Here is a 22,846-nt window from a genome sequence, read left to right as displayed (position 1 = left end):
AGAATTTGTCTATGTTAGCTACTAACCTACCAAAAGCCCTGAAGGATCCAGATCTAACTCAGACTGTAAGGTAACTTGTCTGTTACATGTGTTAAACCGTTGGGGAAACATGGAGGAAAGAGAGTAAGAAGGTGAGCTTCTTCATTTCCTGTAGAAGCGCCACTCACTTAGTCTCTGCAGGATGTCTCAGGAGTGCAATTTAAGGACTATTACAACTAGCCCTGCATAAAAGACCTCATGATTTTGAAGTTTTTGTTCTGCTCTCTGTGCAATAGGGGGACTCGAGATGTTCATTGTTACATCCGACGTTTTAGTTTGTGTCAGGCTTTCTTTGAAACTTATTTAGAAACAGCTGAACTTGAAGTGCCACATCACTACTTCAGTTCCCGCTCTTTTTTTCCCCTCAAACGCTTCACAAAAAATTTCCCCCGCAGCTGTTTTTTCCTCCCCACCCCTCCCAAACACACAAACACAACCCACAGCCCACAGATTTCTCCTGTCTCGACTGTATTTCTTCTTTAGCAGACCACTGGTGTTCCCAGCTGTGTGCAAATGCATAGCCGTGCGCACGCGCACACACACGGCCCACGGGGCCTCTGTTCTTGTTGTCATCCTGACAAGCAGTAGGAACAGGATTACGGGTAGAGGCCCTCTTGGGGCAGAAGAAAGTGTGAAATCTGATTGCTTTGGAAGATTTAAAAAATAGGACCCCGTGAGGTTGGCGGAATCCTAAACGCAAGCACGGCTGAAGAAGTATACCGGCTGGGTGCAGTCTGTTCCGGGGATTTGTGAAATTTTCAGACTTGAGAGGGTAGCTTAATAGAGGACAGAGAGAAGAAGTTGCAAAGTGCATAGGTGGAAAATAGTGACTTTTTTAGTTTTGCTTAGGCAGTATTGTGAACTCTCTTTTATCCTATAGTCTATATTTAAGGTTATTCTCGGCTAATATTTCGGAAACGCAATGGAAGAACACTGAAACAACGAGGAAAAATCTCCCATTTATGCCGCTGCACTTCCAAACCTCCTCCTGAACGCAGCTCTGACATAAAAAGTTAAGCTTCGCCAACATTGCAAAGCACCAAGGTTCAAAATTTCCCAGAGGACGTGCCGTTGACGCGGCATTGCTGCAATTGATCACTAGGGGGCATTAACGCATTGTTTTTATTTCAAGCCCCACTTGCCAGTTTCCAACACTTTCACTTACTCCTGCATCAGAAAAAAAGAGAGAGAGAAAAAAATCACTGTAATGATTGCACTGTGGAGAGAAACACGACTTTACGGGGAAGAGTTGTGCTTTGGTTCATCTGGCTGCGCCGGGGTGGAGGAGGTGTGCACCGCCAGCAGCAGGAAACACATTAAAGCGGCACTCTGGTGTCGCATTATGAGGTTTTTAAGAAAGCCTGTAAACAGAGGTGTGATGCTTTTGACATTCGGAGACATCACATCTTTTTGTTGTTCTGCTATCGCCCTCTTCTTAAAAATTCACACATTACCCCTTTTTTTTCTTTTACCTCCTCCTCCGTGCGTGTAAAATTCAAGCCAGAGATGTGATTCTATGACATCATCATGCTGCCCCTGTTATGACTGTGCTTGTTTTGCTGTCCTCTCTCCGGGCGTGCTGTTTGTTTCTCCAAAACCTGCAACAAATGCTATCGGCTTTTCTCACCTGCAACAAATCAATATCATGCAAGAAGGAAGCTCAGACTCCATAATGCGCCGAAAGCTATTACAAGGATTAGAATGATAGAAAAAAAAGTGTAAAACCCGAGAGGGAGGCGAGGGCTGAACTTGACATGTGTCTTTCAATAATAAGCACTCAGTGTAAACTTTTTCCCCCTCTCAGTGACTTCTGAATGGTTTTAATTGCAATTTGAAAATTTTAATCCTTTCTTTAGCTGAGAAAACAATTTTTTTCTCCCCCTGCCTTCCATAATCTTCCTGCTTTGCGCGGAGGCCACGCTGATTGCATGTTATTGCTTTGACCCCAGCAGATCGTTTTTGAAAAACTCATTTAGCAAACTATTCACATCCTTTCTCTGCTTTAAACGCCGAAGCCTGCAAAGTTGTTCATGTTAAACTTTGCGTACTCACACAAAAAGTGACACCAGCAGCCGTTTCGGTAAAAGAAAATTGATTGAGATTGGCTTCAAACACGCGCAGTTAGGAGGCGGACTGGTCTCATGTCTCTTGGGACTAACCCTAAAGCAAACATAGTAGAAAAGCCATCAGCTTTTATTAACTCTCTTCAAACAACAGTAACGTTTGGTTTTTGTTAACAAAAATGAAAGTTTTCAAAACTAAGTAAAGCCTTAATGCTTCCATAGGAGAAATGAGAGTAAATAGCAGCCAGCTGCTGTTAATCAAATGCATTTGATTAATTGATCATCAGCAGGTGTGAGCGCCTCTATAAAAACACAAGTTTTGGCAGTTTGCTGCTCTGGAGCGTTCAAGTGTGTGAAGAAACAATACCACAATCTTCCCAGGAGTGAATGTCCCAGAAAATTCACCTCAAGGTCAGATTGTGCAATGCAGTGAGAAATTGCCAAAATAAAAAAAATAAAAACCCAAAACCTCCATCTCAGACTCTACAGGGCTCAGTTAGCATGTTAAAGTTAGATTTAGAAAAAGCCTGAACAAGTGCAGTTTGTTTGGAAGGGTAACCAGAAGAAGAAAGCACAAGACTTGGACAGATGACAACAAAGTGGAAACATTTAACTGTAATACACACGAACGACCAACCATTCATCCATCTATCATCCATCGATACATCCATCCAACACAGAGACAGATAATATTTCACAATCACATTCACACCTGTGGCCAAGAATCACCAACACTTAATCTAACCACACTAACTGCATGTCTTTAGACTGTGGAAAGGAGCTGGTGAACCTACGGAGAGACACGTGGGAGAGCATGCAAGCTCCACACAGAAAGTCATGGTCAGATGGTGGATTTGAACCCTTGTCACCACGTCTGCCGCTCTGAACAGCACCATGTGTGGTAAAAAACAAACACAGCATATCTGCACAAACACTTCATACAACTGTCAAGCACGGTGGTGGAGGTGTGATGATTTGGGTTTGTTTTTCAGCTGAGCCGACTATGAACTCATCTGTATACCAAAGTATTCTAGAAAGCTGTCTGAAATTGGGTCAAGCAACAGGATAATGATCCCAAGCACAGAGAGACAGAATGGCTGAAAACCAAATGAATCAAAATGCTGCAATAGCCCAGTCAAAGTCCAGATTGATATACTGACTTTAAGAGAGCTGTGCATAAAACAATGCTTGTAAACCTCAATGAACTAAAGCAAAATCGTAAAGAAGTTGGGGACAAAATCATTCTACAAGCATGTGTCAGACTGATAAAGTCATAATAAAAACAATTACCGCAACTTATTGCTAAAGGCTACTGTTGAATCATGAAGTGCGCCTAATTTTTAAAAAATCTTTTTTACAAAACTGCTCAGAAACTTAACATTACCAACATCGCTTTGACAAATGAACCACATGTGACAGCAAATTTTACATTTTAAGTTAGACTTAAGTCTTCCTTACCTGAAAAATAGCGGGATAAAAAAGTTAAAGCACTACTTATTAACACATTCTCCCTTTTTCTCCCCCCAACATAAACTATAATTTAATCTGATGCCAGGAACATTTCCCAGAGGCACACTTTGTGCTTGGTTGTACAAGCACTATTTTTGAACCTCCTAATATTAAAAAAATATATATATATATATCATTCCGCATTGGTGACGTTAAAGTGTTAAATCATTACCCTATTTACTGACATGTTGTGATAATCCTGCATAAAAGCCTGCAACATGGCCACATCCAGCGGTATAACTCACAGGCACACGTGAGAAGATAGAAACATCATCCTCACTTATTTCCCAAGATGACGAGGTAAACACAGGTTCAAGAAGGCGCTCGCTGGGTAGAGGACTCAGTGGCTTGTGCCTGGGAGCAAAAATGCGGCGTGACGCATTGTATCCCAATACATCTAGGAGCGTTGCCTTTTGCCGTCTCCCTGGAAACCATTACTGCGCTGCCACTTCCAGGCGGTCTATCACCTATTCAGGTGGAAACACAAGTATCTTTTCGTGAAAAGGGAATGTGGAGTAGAAATAAGGCGGGAGGTGAGGTGGGGAGGGGGGGTTGCAAATGGCTCTGAAGTCTGCAGGCTTAAAAGTGTTGATAACCGTGGATTAGCTCTGCCTTCTCCCTCACGCAGCTTTAGCTGTGTGGTCTCTACCTCTTCAACCTTCCTTCTTTTTGTCTGAAAAAGCGGCATACAGAAACGCAGGCGTGTGCGTGTCTAGACGCCGTGTGCAAATTAGGTCAGTGCAGCAAATGTGTTGTGCTAGGCGTGACCCTTGAACTCTCGGTCAAAAGGGCAATCAGTCGTTTATTCATGTTTGGTTTTGCAAAGCATTTAGCATCTTTTGTCATTTGTTTGGTAGCAAGGAAGAAAAGCAACCTTATCATTGACATTGTTTAAACAGACCATGGGTGCATATAATTTGTAATCTCCATCATCCACTCCTCGTGTATTTGTGTGAACAGCTTTGGTTGTAAGGATCAGTTGATTGACATTGTGCCGGCAGACACAATTAATGCTCTCAAAGACTTTCAGTATTCAGAGTAACTAAATTCTGTTCTGCTTCTTCCTGTGAATGCTGCAGATGATCAAGCTCGATGTCCTTTACACAAAATGCAAAGCACTATTTACACTGGCATGTGTCCTTATGTTTAAAAGTGTATCGTATCTCATCAGGCCAAGATGATGCAATACATGTGCATTTATTTATTTATCCTAGAGTTAGCATGTAAAATAGAGATCATTTTACGTCTAAGTTATCAACTACATAAATACATAATGCAAACAACTCCCTGCTAAACAGCGCCATGATTGATTGTGGCTATGTACTTAGCTTGAAAGCCTTTGGTTGTCCAACTAAAATTGCTCATCTCAAGTACTTCCAGTAAAGAGAAGATACCCTTGTAATCATGCACATCATAAACAACTTCATTTTCATTAAGCCTCTTTACGCTTTATGGTAAATTTAATTTAGATCATCCTATGATTAATGTTCTCAGCTGAGTATACTTAAGAGGAGCAGCGCATGTGCTGCTCTCAACATAGTGAAGGAACAGCCAGACTGTGCCATGATGGGCAGTAATGCAAGATGTAATAATCCTGCACAAGATAGAATTGTTAAAATGTGTTGAAAAAAACCCCCCAAAAACCTCATACTACGAATATGTTGCCTAAAAAGATTTGACTGGTTGTTGGAGCATTTTTATGTGACATGCACCTTTTGAATGATATCAAATGATTAAAGATATATAAAGTAAATTTAACCATATTAGGCTTTTGTAGCCTTTTGGATTAAAACTACTTGTTTGGATATTAAAGTCTGGGTTAAAATCAAGGAGCAATTGCGTGGTCTGAAAAAACACACACACAAGGTCTCGAAAACTGCAGTTCCTGAAAATGCCACTTGAGGCAGTCCCTCACAGACAACCTTAAAATATTCAGATTTGGAGAAGAAATGAATCGTGCTTCCTGCCTGGCATAAAAAAATGACTTTAGACTCTAATGGCTGCTAATTTCCCTGCACAGGGGATGGGTTATTTTGTAATAACCAGAGTGCTATAATTGTGTAGAGGCATTATGCATTATTAGGGGCATGGCCTCTTCCATTGATGGGTGGGAGCACCAAGCCACTAGCCCTCTGCTAGGTTTCACCTAAACTTAATTAATGCACTGAACTTAACCTCTCAACTATGTTTGTGTTGTTGGTGCCTTTTGCAGCATTTTAATGCAACTATCATACAAATATTATGGCTTGATGTGTGGCTAAAAACCTTCTAAAGTGAGTGGAATTTCATGAATTTATCAGTAAGTTACTTAGCAGCTACTTTAAAAGTATCCATCCTTGTACAATACACCTATATAGTCAGGGGTGCACATAAGTGGTCCGCAGGTGCGTATTCGCTGTCAAAATAAAAGACGCGCACGAGATAAGAAGTTGCAACGCGCGTTTGCGTACATAAGATTTTCTGGAGGAGGACAGACATTTGTTTAGAACTCTTAAAGATGTCGAAGAAGCAAGCTCCTTTAAGAAATTACTTTGGTGTTCCTCCACCTCCAAAGAAATGTCAGAAGGAGTCCGAACCACAAAAGAAGCGCGTATTCTCCAAAAAGTGGTGGCAGGAGGTGAGCTGGCTTCAAACAAATGATGGACGCACAGAGATGTGGTGCAGAGTATGCCGTGAAAATCGTATCTGGTGCGCGTCTTTTATTTTGACAGCGAATGCGCACTTGCGGACCACTTATGTGCACCCGTGTAAATAGTCTATGAAACACCTTGCAATCTTACGTAGGCCTAGAAACCGTTTGCTGACCATCTGGCAACCATTGCTTGGCAGGGAAAATTTTTCCCTGATAGGTTGCAATAACTTGCTCAGAGTTGCTGTGAAAACTACTGCAAAAGTCCCAGTTACAGAAGCCTTGAGACAACCTAAGGACCACTGGGTAACTGCTGGTCAGTAAGAAAAAATTAACATTCCCCAACCTGTTGTAGCTGCCAGTCAACTTTACAAACAAGCCGCATTCAAAGTACCACTGAACGTGACTGATGGATATAAATACATAAAAGAAAAGTAGTGAGAGTTCTGATAACTTGATCGTTTATTACAATTCGAAGAACCGATCGAGGAGTTAACCATTAGCTAGGAGTATTTACAACGAGAAGTGTGCATTGCTAGTTTAGCATCACATACAGTGATGTGAATTACTAACAACGTCAAAATGTAATCCAATTTTAAATCGGGGATTGACATGCCTTGCGACATCCATACAGAAAAAAAGCTGCTTATAGTGTTGCACTCGCGGCCCCCCTCTCTTCTCCATCTTACAAGGATAATGCTTATTTCACTGGGAAGAAGGAAGGGAAGAGAGAAGTAAATATCCGTTGACATTTGAGTAAAAACCACGCACGCAAACACGTGCATGCACAGGGACGGATCACATCCCCCACTGCCTGTCATCAAATTAATTCATTTTGGATTTCACAAATATGACCTGTGATTGCTGGTTGTCAGTGTGTGTGTGTGTGTGTGTGTGCGTGCGTGTTGGGGGGATACGGGGTGGGGGTCGGTCAGTCAGCAGCTGATACATGAAATGATTGGGAGAGTGCAGCGTGTTCCCATTATCTTGTCCCTTGCATTGTAATTATCACTCCTGCTCTTTCTGCACCACTGCTCCCATCTCTCCTCGCCATTGTAATCGTGATTGACTGGTGCGGCGGCCAAAACAGTGCAGTCTGAAAAGGCATCAGACACACATCTCATAACCGCCCTGCCATTTGATCTTCTCCTCCTCCTTCACACTGACTGCTCCACCATCTCTCTCCATCCCCCTTGTTTTGTTTTTGTTTTCCTCCCAGGTTGAAGGGAAGTGGCAGCCTGACGATAAGGAAACATGCTTGCAGATGAGTCCAGATTCGACATGCCGAAAGCATATTATTCAGTGTTTTCCTATTTGGCGTGATTGAATATAATTACACTTTATGTTCAGCCCATGCATAAATTGATAATACATGCCTTCAATAGCGCCGAGCGCTGTGCTAACATGATGAATACACGCAGCTCTACTCGCAGCCGTTCAAGTTACGAGTGGGAGGCGGGAATCGTTTATAAAGCGCGAATGCTCCGTGGACATGCTTTCAGTAGTGTGGACACATACTTAGTTTCCCTCAAGTAAAATTTCTGGCCTTCAGTTTCCCTGATGCTTTGAAATGCCAGACAGCCTCTTGCTCTGCGACAGGTTTGAATGATACACCTTGTCAGAAAGGGAAGTTCATCAGCAGCCACTGAGAGTGCCATCGATTGAGCTGCCCTGAGTCCCGCCAAGTAATGGATTGGATTTATCCCTCTCTGGATAAGGCTTGTGCTCAAGCATGTGTGTGTGTGTGTGCACACATGCACCCATACAGCCACGCGTACATACAAATTATATAGTGCTCTTTGCACATCTGTGCGTATTTTTACACAGCGATGCGCCTGCACACTGCGTCCACACACACACACAGACAGCGTTGTCTAAACACCACCCTGACAACCTGTCTGAAAAAAACTCGTGTGACATTCAGCAGACATTTGTGACAGTCGGGATCAAAGGCAGTGATGTATTGTCAGCAGCTGCATGGATAGGGAAAAACAAGACAAGGAGATAGTACTTTGATAGATATCAGGACATTTGTCAGGCATCTGTCTGTGCTTATTTTAGCAGTGAGAGATGAGTATCATCAAATCTATATTTTGAGGAGGAAAAACGGCTCAAAGTTGATGGAAGATGCCTTTCATATGGAAGAGTTGCGGCAGTTCAACTGTTTCTTGGGTATTCTTTGTGGCCACGCTTTCTCAAACAAATATTAAGCAAATCATCATCAATAAATCATTTCGAGAGCCATTTAAGCATTTCAAGTCTCATTACAATGACGAGGGTAAACAGATTGGAAGGTGTAAAACACTCGATTAAAGTGGCATTCTACTTGCTTCTCTAAATTTTTAAAGAGGCAATATATCATGAATGTGTCCAACCAAAGATGGGCATACTTGAAGAGAGAACTAATTAGACTAATCTTTTTGCCAGAAGGTTTACCTGTAATGGTTATAATCTATGGACTGTAATATGATTCAGAAAACACTTAGTGGCAATCCATCTTCTGCTATGCCTTAAGGTAGTGCCGTGGATGTCTGCGGGGATGCGTGTACCCAAATTTGCTTTTTCTCAATTTGCACAGCATCGTTGCGGAACAATGTTTGGAAAAATCCTCAAAAATGGCGCCTTTATTGATGAGAACAGAGAAATTTTAAATTCTACTTATTTCATCTTAATAATGCTCTTTAAACGGATTCATGGTGTTTTTCGAATACAGATGGCTGTGGTCAGTGTTGCGGTTATTGGTTCAGGACCTTGATGGCTCTTACTAATGAGTCTGTTTGGCTGAAGCATCTGTCTGGATATCTAATGTCGCTCGCCATGTGGAAAATGTCATCCACCGTCTGGCCTCTTGCAACAAGTCAAGTCTCTACTGGCAGAGTCGACATTGTAATTAGTCCACGATCAAAGCATCCTGAGGGGTTCAGCGTGGTTTGTGCTGAGCACGACCTCTTGAAAGTACTTTTAAAAAATAGAATAGATGTTTTCCTTAATCCCAAGAACAGAACATGCATGCCTATGGATCATGTTGATTTAATATTAATGGGCGGCAGAGTTAAAGGAGGAGGTTTTTGAGTGCATCAAGGCATAATGTCACATCAGCTCGGTGGTCATTCATGTTTTAATGGAGTTTTCAAGTCATTTTTAATCATTTTATAGGGTATTATGTAAAAATGAGCCCTAATATGAACAGTTGTGGTAGAGAAATAACCATTCTTCTGTTTCTTGCTTGGAGTGAGACCATGAAACTTGAAATTGCTACAGTTTGAGACTTTCCTGGTCCACATACAGACTTCAAACTGTTACAGTCAAGGGCTCTTCGGGTGCCTTTTCACTCTATGGAAATCAGAAAAACCATGGGCAAATACAGGCAAATCGGCATAAAAGCTAATGAAGCACCCACGTACCCGCTGTTGCGAGGTAATGAGTGTACTTAGCTCTAAGGGAAAGGACATCTCCAAAGGATTTTCAGTGTGTGCCCACTTCCCCAAGTGCTTAATCATGGTGCTTGATTATGAGCAGCCATTAGAAGCCTGTGAGTCAGCCCCACTCATACACTGCAAGGAATTATGGTGTGCTTGATTGAATTCAACATTCTGTGCCCCTGGTCTATGACAGCTTGCCAGAAGATAGCAAAGAGCTTACCCTTTATTGGTGCATCACTTGAAGCAAACAAACAGGCTTTTCTCTGGGACAGCTTTTTACTAGGTGTGCCGCACACTGTAGCTCATGTCGCACATTTAGCCTACTGCAGAGTCTCCACAGGTAGACGTTGAGTTGGATTTCATGCATCCAAACTCATACTGACCTTAGGAAAGGAAATAAAGGAACGTCATGAGGTTTGTAGATGTATGGCAATCTTACTGGTGCAAACCAAAAACCACAAATCATCATGATGTGAACTATTGGGTTTCTTTTCAAGCTGATTTTTAGCTGTTATGAGTTTGCTTTTTTTTCATGTAACTGTATCCCTCATACTGTATGTATACATGTCTGTATGTACCCTGTCTCCTTGATAACTGGTGGACCAATCTGAATGAAATTTTGCACACACTTCATCTCAGATACAGCGATTATTTTGCTACACATCCTTTTCATGCAAAATCAATGTAGCATTCTCTGTTTGAGCTTGTTTCAGGTCTGACATCAAATGTACGTTGTGAGAGTACGGGGAGTACGGAGTGTCCCTTACATGCCGCAGGCCTGGTAAAAAATGCCTGTTTGGCGAGTACTATTAACATCCTAGAAGAGGGAAAAAGAGGGCTCACAGTAACATGTGATGTTACTGTGAGATAAGAGCAGTGGCAGCCAGCCAAAAATGCAGGTTTTGTAGTGCAAAATACAAAGCTGGACACACGTAATGTGAGGTAACACCTCATCAAACACATAATATATCTAAAAGCTGACAAGTGTACCAACAGTGATAGTCTGAAAGCCACATTCACAGAAAGACCTGCAGCTTTTGTTACCACGTCTGTCACAGGCATACAAAAAGTTGAAGAAGTTGTGTGTAAATGGGTGAATGAGCCACGTTGTATTATACGTTACAACAGAAAAGTGCTATATAAGAACCAGTCCATTTAACATAATCAGATAGGTGTATATGCTGGATGTTTATTCTTAGCATTTTTTCAAAGGCTGCACTAAAAGTTCTTATCAGCAGGCTATTAACAGTAAGCTAACAGATTATATGAGGTGCTCTGTCTGAATCGTAAGTATGGAACCATAATTGATAGTATTCCAACATCACTATCTAACCACCCCCCAACCGGCAGATGGCTGTCCCTCCATTAGACTGGTTCTGCCCGAGGTTTCTTGCTTTACTGGGATTTTCTCGGTATTATTATTGCAGGGTCTTTACCTTACAGTGTAAAGTGCCCTGAGGCGACTGCTGTTGTGATTTGGTGATATATAAATAACACTGATTGAATTGAACCCTTATACACTGTTCATTTTACCTGTCTTCACAGAATAGGTAAATACATATCTGTTTAGTCAGGACAGTGTCATGTCATATATATATATATATATATATATATATATATACACACACACACACACACACACACACACACACACACACACAGTGGGGCAAAAAAGTATTTAGTCAGCCACCGATTGTGCAAGTTCCACCACCTAAAATGATGACAGAGGTCAGTAATTTGCACCAGAGGTACACTTCAACTGTGAGAGACAGAATGTGAAAAAAAAATCCATGAATCCACATGGTAGGATTTGTAAAGAATTTATTCGTAAATCAGGGTGGAAAATAAGTATTTGGTCAATAACAAAAATACAACTCAATACTTTGTAACATAACCTTTGTTGGCAATAACAGAGGTCAAACGTTTACTATAGGTCTTTACCAGGTTTGCACACACAGTAGCTGGTATTTTGGCCCATTCCTCCATGCAGATCTTCTCGAGAGCAGTGATGTTTTGGGGCTGTCGCCAAGCAACACGGACTTTCAACTCCCGCCACAGATTTTCTATGGGGTTGAGGTCTGGAGACTGGCTAGGCCACTCCAGGACTTTCAAATGCTTCTTACGGAGCCACTCCTTTGTTGCCCGGGCGGTGTGTTTTGGATCATTGTCATGTTGGAAGACCCAGCCTCGTTTCATCTTCAAAGTTCTCACTGATGGAAGGAGGTTTTGGCTCAAAATCTCACGATACATGGCCCCATTCGTTCTGTCCTTAACACGGATCAGTCGTCCTGTCCCCCTGGCAGAAAAACAGCCCCATAGCATGATGTTTCCACCCCCATGCTTCACAGTAGGTATGGTGTTCTTGGGATGCAACTCAGTATTCTTCTTCCTCCAAACACGACGAGTTGAGTTTATACCAAAAAGTTCTACTTTGGTTTCATCTGACCACATGACATTCTCCCAATCCTCTGCTGTATCATCCATGTGCTCTCTGGCAAACTTCAGACGGGCCTGGACATGCACTGGCTTCAGCAGCGGAACACGTCTGGCACTGCGGGATTTGATTCCCTGCCGTTGTAGTGTGTTACTGATGGTGACCTTTGTTACTTTGGTCCCAGCTCTCTGCAGGTCATTCACCAGGTCCCCCCGTGTGGTTCTGGGATCTTTGCTCACCGTTCTCATGATCATTTTGACCCCACGGGATGAGATCTTGCGTGGAGCCCCAGATCGAGGGAGATTATCAGTGGTCTTGTATGTCTTCCATTTTCTGATGATTGCTCCCACAGTTGATTTTTTCACACCAAGCTGCTTGCCTATTGTAGATTCACTCTTCCCAGTCTGGTGCAGGTCTACAATACTTTTCCTGGTGTCCTTCGAAAGCTCTTTGGTCTTGGCCATGGCGGAGTTTGGAGTCTGACTGTTTGAGGCTGTGGACAGGTGTCTTTTATACAGATGATGAGTTCAAACAGGTGCCATTCATACAGGTAATGAGTGGGGGACAGAAAAGCTTCTTACAGAAGACGTTACAGGTCTGTGAGAGCCAGAGATTTTCCTTGTTTGAGGTGACCAAATACTTATTTTCCACCCTAATTTACGAATAAATTCTTTACAAATCCTACCATGTGGATTCATGGATTTTTTTTTTCACATTCTGTCTCTCACAGTTGAAGTGTACCTCTGGTGCAAATTACTATATATATATATATATATATATATATATATATATATATATATATATATATATATTAGGTTTAATGCTGTCAAACACTATCGTGTCGTACTTTACCTAAGACAAACAGCCATCATCATTTTATTTGAGTGAAAGTGAAGTTGACAGGAATATTCTGGAGCTGTTTGGGATTTATTATGCAACCGTTAAAGCAGTTAAACACTGTCATTACTGCCATATCATAAAATGATCCTCATAACTACATCTAGAATTATTTAGCATTAAATAACACTTAGAACCAGTGATGCCGGTAATGCGTTGCTTAGTAACGCGTTACTCCGAATATGACCACTTTTTCAGTAACGACTAATCTAACGCGTTACTATTTCCATAACAGTAGTCAGATTAAAGTTACTTGTCCAAACCACTGTGCGTTACTATTTTTTTAAGCAAAAAGATTTGGTTTCTTCTTTTCGTCTCAGCGGATGACAAACGCATACGTGTCGTGAAACGTCACATAAGCGACAGGTCACGTTTCCCGCTCACAAGCAGCGAGCGAGAGAAGGGTCTGGCTGCAGCCACTGTGGAGCTCCACACTAACCGGAAACACGTGACCTCCACACTAACTGGAAACACGTGACCTCCACAGTAGCCGGAAGCACGTGACCTCCACAGTAGCCGAAAGCACGTGACCTCCACAGTAGCCGTAAACACGCATGGATACCGTGGAAGTCTTGCAAGTTGATCGCAAAGGTTGGTTAAGTCTTTCTTAAATAAATTTGCCGTTAGTGATTTCATAATTCTAGGAATCGTCTAGTTTTCTTACAATGATCATGTTGCCACTTTTTTTGCGTTACAACAACATTCCTCCTTATTTTAATGTTTTTTCATCGTGCTCCATGGCAGAGAAACACACAAATATGCTTTTTCCTGGGCCTGGTTTCAGTAAGAGAGCTGGATTAACGGCTTCTGTGGGCGAGAAGAAGCAAAAAACACATTTTGCATTAGAGTATGATTTATTGTTGGCGTCAGAGATGCGAAATAACGAATACTTCAATACTGTACTTAAGTAGAATTTTCTGGTATCTTTACTTTACTGCTGTACTTTTTTGTGCCTACTGTATACTTCTTTATACTTCTACTTCTCACATTTTAGCACGCGTATCTGTACTTTGTAATCCGTACATTTGTAAATCAGCCCCCCACACGCGTGCTTTGGACGCAAGATTACTTCAAAATTTTGTACATAAATTATATTTTAGACCCTGTACTTCTTACTTCGACTTGACTAAAAAGTCGAGTCGGTGCTTTTTAAACAGAGGTATCTAAACTGTAGTAAGGAACGTGTGTAGTTGTGACACCTTTGGTTAGCGTCAACACTGTAAATTTCGTCACAAACAGATTTAGATATTTATCAATACTTCTATTCGTCATTCTTTTCTGTACAGCCTTTTTATTGCCCAGATTTTAGTTAGCCTCTGTTCAATTGACTGTTATATGTCAATAGAAACATGTCTCACAAATTAAAGTGTCTTGTAAAATATTTGTGGGTTTTTTTTCAAGGATTTTCTTCCCAAATCTATTACATGTCAACTGTAAATTGTTATTTCTGCTAAAACCTTAACTTAAATGTGTATATGATGTTTATCTGTTTCTCTCTCTGTTTTAGATGCACTTATCAATCTGGAATTCGGGCTTAAAGCCAGAATTGCAGGAATGCAACACGTGTTGCAGAGGACTCTTTCACTGCCCTCTGTGCCCCACTTTCAGCCCTACTGTCAGGGCAAAGATTGAGGAGCATCTAAGTGTGCATATAAAAAAATGCTTTGCCTTTCAAAGGTATGTTTGTATTAAATATACTTTATAGTTATAAATATGCACTTTTTTAAGCACTTCTGCAGTATCTTTGTTGACTTAAAAGTTGCTGTTGATATTGTACAGTTCAGTTCATTCATCTGCAACAAAAATAGTGTTTTTATAAAATATATTTTTATTTACTTTTCACCACTTTCCTTGACATAAGTTTTGTGATCCATACCATTTTGCTTTCATTATTGAGGTTGGCTTGGATGTTTTTGTTAACATGTACAATCTGATTGTTAGACAAATTGATTGCATTCTATACAACTACATTTAAATTACATCTGTTTGTTTGTTTGTTTGTTTTTTTCTCTTACAGATAAAATGATATGCCGGTGCAGGCTGCCTTGTAGGACAACAGGACACTTTCACTGCCCTGTCTGTAATCTTACAATCATACGGCGTGGGGATATGGCAAGGCATTTATTGTCTTGTCAGCATTCTTCAATACCAAGTCAGCCACCATTATCAGGACTGCTCCCCGCTGAACTCTCCGAGGAGACCCGTATTCCTCCGGCAGTACTCTTCGAGGAGCCCCGTCTCCCCCCCAAGGTTTTGTCTTTGGGATCTGAACCATTTTCTGAGTCTTTGTTAGAACATTCATATGCTCTACCCTCTGTGTTCAATAAAACTGCAGCTGATGGAAAGTCCATGAAAATGACATGCCTCACTGTGGCCTTACTCTTCGTAGCTCTGGCAAGCTATTTGCACACTGGAGAGAGGAAGCCAAAGCTGTGCTTGAAGGACAACACGTGCCCATTTTCAGACTGAAAAAGCGCAAGTTCCAGGAAGTCAGTCAAGTCAGTATTCACTTTAAACAGTAGTGTAATTACATGGTTAGTGACATTTGAATAACTGTTAAAAAACTGTTCTGCAACAGAGAAATAACTATGTTTTCATTCCCATTTGCCTGACACAGGAGCCAGCAGTTGTTGAAGATCTGCGTCCTGCTGTGCACTGGGTTGTCCAAAATAAGGCACTTTTCCGTGGACATGTAACAATGCCCAAATATCTGTCCTTAAATCAAGGGGACCAGCAGAGGGTCTTAAGAGACACTGAGGAAGGAAGAAGACACTGGAGCAAGGGACTTGTTCCTCTTTGTTTTTCAGTTTGCAGAGGACATGGAGCTCTTTTTGAAAGCATGTGCTGATGAGCAGGGGCTAAGGGTCAGTGCTATGTTTGACATGTAATGGACAAATGAAGGCACTGGCTGTGTTTGTTTGTTTGTTTAATATGTTGTTGTTGTTTTTTGTTTTGTTTTTTGCGTAGTACAAAATTCCAATTAAACTTATTTCAAAATGTTGTTCACTTTATTCTGTGTCCATACTTATAATAAAGGATTACAGTGTAACAGCATTTTTTTTTAAACTTGTAATTTCAAAATAAAAAGCTTATTGTTGATATTAATAGTAAAGAATTGTAATCAATAATATTTTTATACATTTTAAACATTAACACTCTGGGCTCTATCCTGGCCATCTGTGGACACTTCACTTGTTCTTTTTTTTGACTACTGCACTGCAGTGGACCAAAAGAATGACAAGGGTTTGATCTTAAGGATCTAATAGTTGTGTGTGTTGTGCATGACATTGCCACACAAATATGTATTTGCAAGATAGAGTAGAATAAATTATGACGCATGAAATATTACATAGGCTGCAGTGAATTTCTGTTGATACAGCCTATTGAGCTTTGAGTTTCCCAGTCAAACTTAGCTTTGAAGCACCTGCTAAAAACACTTTTACTCTTGTACATTTCATAACAAGACACCATAGCGGAAATATTAACAAAATATATATTATTAAAAAATTCAAAGCTGCACATACAGCAACAAACACCGTTAGTAAATGTGTCCTGGAGTTTATGCAGGTGCAGAAAGTGCTGCTGCTGTAAGTCAGCCTAACAGCTTCCAGATCAATTATTTTTCTGGAAAGATGGTAGGAAGGGCATCACTGCTCATTTCTACAATCTCCCAGATCTTGGAATACAATCCCTTTGTACCATGAAACCACTTCACAGTACTAGGATTCCACTAAAACCTATAAAGAGAGTGATCCTGGAAGAAATGGGGCACACACTAGTGACCTCAACAATTGCAAGACAGCCTTTTCCCCGATGCTCAGATGGGGAAAAAAAGGAAGTTTCATGAAAACATTAGGACTTTATCACCGTTTTATCTGAAAAGTTAATGGTAATATATAACCTAACTGGCTATAAAGAGTAAAAAATTTAGATACAATTTTGATTTTGATGAAAAGAACTGGTGCTATTTTAAAGAGTCACGTCGGTAAAAGTAGAAAAATGTTTTAAGAAATATACATTTTATAGCATTTTGTGAACATACACAAAAAGTGGCCATTTTTGGCAACAAACAAGCTGAGAGAGAGTTTTATATTTTTGGCTCTCCTTGAACAAAAATAATAGTGCATAATAATCAATGTCGATGTTAATCAATTAGATGTCCCAGACTCTACTATCAATAATACAGCAGCCCCTCGTTTATCGCTGGTGTTACGTTCTAAAAATAACCCGCGGTAGGTGAAATCCATGAAGTAGCCAACTTTATTTTTTACAATTATTATAGATGTTAAGACTGTGAAACCCCTCACTACTTGCTTTATACACTTTTCTCAGACAGGCATGAACATTTTCACACTTTTCTCTTTTGTTTAAACACTCCTAGAGTTCAAACCTTCGTAGAAACATGAGTCCAGTATTATGGAATGAAACCTAAAGGTGCATTTGAGGGTGCAAAACGTTTTGTCGGCATTGTTGTGTTTGTTTGGGAGAAAACTTACAAACATACAGTACAGCACTTCAGAGTTACACTGCTAGCGATCGAAGATTTATGTAAATTCGACAAGCTAAACGCATTCTGTACTGTACAGCAGGAGTCCCCAAGCTTGTTGCACCACAGACCACTTTAATGTCAGACAATATTTTCAGGGAACGACCTTTAAGGTGTCGCAGATAAATACAACAAAAGAATAAAAAAAAGAAACTGTGGTATTTTGTAAATATAATAATAAACGTGACTTGAGCTGTGCGCCAACAACAATGACAGTGACATCCTCCTCTCTGCTTTTTAACGCTCTCTGGTCGCTATGGTAACGCGTAAATAGTTCTTTCAAAATAAGACACAGAAACTACAACCATACATTTCACACCGGAGGATCAACTCTCCTGGAACGGTACCAAAGGACTCACGGACCGGGACCGGTCCGTGGGCCTATTAGGGACCGCTCCTGTACAGGAGACACTGGACTAGATTGATTGACAATGGTCTACAGCAATCAGAACGCACAACGCGATGTACTGTAAAAATAATAATAAATCAGCAAAACAGCAAGTGTCACTTTTGGCCACGAACAAGTTAGGGGATGGTGAATTTTTTTTGAACAAACCCAGAGTGTTAAAAAAACACCCCACTTAAAACCATTTTATAGTAACAAAAACGCAATTTAGTTGTCGCTGTCAAAGTCGATTTAACCGAAGTTACGTGTTTACGGCGAGTGTGGAGGTCACGTGTTTCCGGTTACTATGGAGGTCACGTGTTTCCGGTTACTGTGGAGCTCCACAGTGGCTGCAGCCAGGTCCTCTTGTGGGGCCAGCGACGTAAAAAAGTGTAAACAACAATGGAGGGAGAGAGATGTTCGTTCTTTAGCTGGAAATATGGTCACTATTTTGAGTTTCTGTCAACTAAAGATTTAAATATTAAGGTTCGTTGTACACTCTGTGTTGGCGAAAAAGTGTTATCTACCTTCAAAAACACTACGTCAAACTTAAAGAAACATTTGGAGTCGCAGCACAGCACAGTCAAACTCACAGAGAGAGTCCCACCAAGTGGTCCGAAGCAGAGAGCCGTGACTTCCGCAGAAGGTCCTACACCCCCCAAACAACAAAAGTTGGACTTTGGTGCAAAACCAGTAAGTGATGAAGAATTGAAGAAGTTGGTCGCGCAGTATATTGTAGAAGAAATGCTACCTATAAACACTGTTGACTCGCCCTCGTTTCGTGCCATAATAAAAAAGATCCCTACTTCTGTTAATGCCGAGCTGCCTCACCGAACGACTTTTACTTCTTACTTGGAGAAGGAGTTTACAGAAATGGAGAGAAATTTGAAGGCCACACTGAATGAGATTGACTTTGTTTCAACTACCGCGGATATTTGGACTGCTAACAACAGAAGCTATATGGGAGTAATGCTCCACTGGATCAGTAGAACCACATTAGAGCGCCACAAGGTTGCATTAGCATGTAGGCGAATTCGTGGTAGACACACGTATGATGTCATTGGTACAGAAATCGAAAACATCCACTCCTCTTATGGATTACTCAACAAAGTAGTTGCAACAGTTACTGATAATGGATCCAACTTTGTTAAGGCGTTTCAAGTTTATCATCCTGTCACGGAGTCCGATGATGAGACGGAGGAGGAAGAGTCCAGCCCCAAAGACGATGATGTCACTTTTTCTGATCTGTCAGAAATCCTCTCGGCTGAGAATGAAAGTGATGGTCAGCTGTCTCTTCCCCCGCACCGCAGGTGTGCTTCGCACACCATCAACATAATTTGCACACGTGATGTGGAGAAACATTTAACAACCAATGCAGAGAGCAGGGCTGTGTATAGGAGCAGCACAGCAAAATGCACAGCTCTTTGGACCAAATCGAGTAGATCTACACTTGCATCAGAAACAGTGGAAGAAATCAGCAAAAGATAGCTCCTAATACCAACATCCACAAGGTGGAATTCCTTTTTTGATGCTGTAAAGAGAATTGCAGAAATCCCCATGGGTGAGCTGAATACTGTGTGCACAAAGCTAGGACTGAAGTGCTTCAAAGATCAAGAATACCAGTTCCTGCATGAGTACTGCATGGCCATGAAACCTCTGACTGCAGCACTGGACATTTTACAAGGCGACTGTCCATATGGAACTTTACTACCAACACTTGAAGTTCTGATGCAGAAGACCCAGGCTGTGAAAGATGACCTCTCCAGGATGACTGCAGGCCTTCCAGATGCCATTGTACAGGTACGCTCTATCTTGAAATTAGTCAGATTTTTTGCTTCATACAATTCACAAACATGGAACAGAATATTAATTATCATTGAAAAATAAGATTAAAACAATTAAAATGTTTACAAGTAACCTAAAACAAAATTAATCCATAATACTGATCTCATATTAGGCATGGTTTGCAAATAATTCAATAACATAATAAATTGTAGGCATAAAAATATCAATTATGTTTTTTAGGCTATTCAGACTCGTTTCGCCGGTGTGCTGGATGACAAAGATGCCCTTCTTGCAGCTGCCAGTTGTCCAAAATTCAAACTCCGATGGCTGAGAGATGCAGGAAGGAGGGAGCGAGTAAAACAGCTTCTGACAGCAGAGTGTTGCACCACTGCTCCTCTGGCAAAAAACCCTGCCAGTGTGCCCAGTGCTACTACATCTAGCAGCCAAGGTGAGATGGACTTTTTCACTTTTGAGGCAGAGCCAGAGGAGGAGACCTATTCTGCAGAAAAAGAAGTTATGGACTACCTGATGTCAGGCTACGACCTTCAGATTCTGCATAAATTTTCAAGCATAAAGACAATTTTTTTAAAGTATAACACTCCAACCCCATCAAGTGCTCCTGTGGAGCGACTTTTTAGTCTGGGAGGTTTGGTGCTCACGCCTAAAAGAAATCGACTTTCTGACAAAAGGTTTGAGAAGCTTCTGTTAATGAGGTACAACCACTGGTTTACTCGCTCCACTCTACTGTTTCCCCCATAACATGCGATGACAACATATACTGAAAAAACAGAGAATGGGGAATCCAATTTAAATAACTATTTACAAGTAATTGAATTAAGTTTATCAAAGTCACTTAATAAACTTATTAAAGTTTTCAAGTTGATTAACTTAAAACAATTACCTGCAAGGAAGTAAGGCAATTTAAGTTGGACCTGCAGTCTCTTTTTTTTTTTTTTTTTTTCATAAGATTAGTCCAAAGTTACAAAAGCGGACAATAGTGCTTACATGTGGATGGTATAAAAAGTATCTTAAGGGAAGTCAAGAAAGACTCTTTGTTTGTTTGTTTGTTTTTTTATAAAAAGTATTTATGTTAAGTGAAGTAACAAGACTGTCTTTATTTTCATACAAACAAGTATTTCTGTCAGGAAAAAAGTTTTAAGTTCAACTTCAAATGTCAGGAGATATATTGTTGACATTACTGTTAAAATACACTTCCAATAAAGTGAGTATTGGCAAAATCGGTTGATGTTTTTATGTTGAGGCAGTGGGGAGTGTTATTGGCAGCTTCTGAAAGTAACTAATAAAGTAACTAGTAATCTAACTTAGTTACTTTAAAAATAAAGTAATCAGTAAAGTAACTAAGTTACTTTTGGAAGGAGTAATCAGTAGTCCGTAATATATTACTTTTTCAAAGTAACTGTGGCAACACTGCTTAGAACACATTGCAAGACCAAAGGCAGTGAACTCGCGTTTATGTAGCACCTTTCTTACTGACCGCTCAAAGCACTTTTATATGGATGCATAGCTAAAGTGTGATCTGTAGTTAACTCACTCACTTTATCTACCTCACATCCATCCCCAGTTAAGCTAACATGCATCTCTTTGGACTGTGAGTGGAAGCCGGAGGATCCATGCACACACAGGAGGAACATGCAAACTCCACATAGAAAAAGTTCAGCTGGGATTTTAACCAGGAACCTTCTTTCTGTGAGGTGACAGTGCTACACCCCTGCGCTGCCCTGCTAAAGCTGTTGTGTACATGTCAAGGCATCCTCTTTGAAAGTTTTCATTGACGTCTTGTGACCTTTTTGGAACTATGGGACATGACTCACTTGTTGATGTAGCTTTCTAGCTTTAGTTTACCACTTGGTTACTGCTAACAGCAAAGGTAAAGTTTCTAGGAGTAAAGTAGAAAATGAACAATATATCAGGTTGTCACAGGCCTGGGGACCCAGGACTCATGTGCTTGATAAACATTTTCTGGGGTTATCTTGTGCTGGCCGTCCCCGCATGGTGACCGGCCAGGGTTATGCGTTGTGCTTGTGTCCTGGTTTTCCTGGGACAGCAGACTTGGAGAATGTGTCCCGCCATGGGGGACTCGCCGCACCTGGAGCGCATCACACACCTGCAGCTGATGAAGCCTCATCTCGGGAGCTTCTTAGGAGAGTGGCTGAGCTCCCGTTGATGCTGAATTGTTGTATGAGAAACCGATGGCGGAAACGGAAGGAAGAGCGAGCACACGGAAACATGTTTTATAATATAAAACATGTTTAGTTGCACAGCACCTGGTGCCACACGCTTCAACAGTTTCTCTCCTAACACAGTTTTTACTTCATTAATTCAGTTTAATATCACGGGAAAGTTTTCTTGGTAACACCCAATTATATAATTGAAATATTCAGAGCCAAATCCACATAGCTACTTTCATGTTAAATCTCCTCATGTTGAGAAATGTTAAATGTTTCCCTTTATCTTTAAACTAAAATCACTAGCACTCTTGTTTCCTCATCTGGTGATCTCTTTGTCCCTTTCTCCTCTGTCTCTCTCATCGTGTTGCTGTGTCACTGGGCACACCTGCTTCATCCAGCTGTCAATTACAGCACAGAATTACAGACTGGCACACAATTAGGGTATGCCTCACACACTGGCCCACGCTCGTAATGAGTTTCCCCAGTCATTGATCAAAGTCCCAATCGCACCCAAGCCCAGAGTTCACCTTCTTTTATGTGGCTATCAAAAGATCATCTGAGTAACTTGAGACTCCTGTTTTTTAACACCGGCCAAAGTGGCAAGGAATTTATACAAACAGCTGTCTTAGTTTATATGTGATCAAATTGGTCTCAATTGCTAAAAACCACAAGTCGAGCAATTTTAAATGCACATGACATGCAGCTGCAGAGAGCAACACTGCATTCGGCTTTGCACTCCCCACACTTTCTGCCTCTGTGTGTTTTTCCTCCTTCACTAAACTCCTCAAACTCTTTGGGCTGTTGCTGTAGATCAATTAATTGAGCTCTCATCTGAGAAGGGCTGCGTGTACATCTACTTCTCATTATGCAAGTGTCAAGGCTTGAGTAGTGGGCTTCTTGGCAAATAATAGAGGAATGACATTGCTTGTTTGTTTTCCCTTAGATATG

The 22,846-nt window shown here is 41.0% G+C and overlaps 1 protein-coding gene and 1 long non-coding RNA gene across 2 annotated transcripts; both read left to right on the top strand.

The window, feature by feature from the left end:
• Positions 1 to 14,504: 14,504 nt before the first annotated feature.
• On the top strand, positions 14,505 to 15,994 carry LOC146715030 (uncharacterized). Its single transcript, XR_014919325.1, has 3 exons — positions 14,505 to 14,670; positions 15,011 to 15,491; positions 15,611 to 15,994. It is a non-coding gene; the product is annotated as an uncharacterized LOC146715030 (long non-coding RNA).
• Positions 15,995 to 19,466: 3,472 nt separating this feature from the next.
• Positions 19,467 to 20,639, top strand: LOC146715029 (uncharacterized). The gene is made up of 2 exons (XM_085452775.1): positions 19,467 to 19,724; positions 19,950 to 20,639. The coding sequence occupies exons 1-2, from the start codon at positions 19,482 to 19,484 to the stop codon at positions 20,466 to 20,468; spliced, it is 762 nt and encodes a 253-aa protein (XP_085308901.1). The 5' UTR covers positions 19,467 to 19,481; the 3' UTR covers positions 20,469 to 20,639.
• Positions 20,640 to 22,846: the final 2,207 nt, after the last annotated feature.

The sequence above is a fragment of the Copadichromis virginalis genome, linkage group LG3, assembly GCF_057382275.1.
Source record: "Copadichromis virginalis isolate Kocher_CV1m ecotype Utaka linkage group LG3, C_Virginalis_male_GT1.1, whole genome shotgun sequence".
NCBI lineage: Eukaryota > Metazoa > Chordata > Actinopteri > Cichliformes > Cichlidae > Copadichromis > Copadichromis virginalis.
This window is presented reverse-complemented; position numbering and strand designations above follow the sequence as displayed.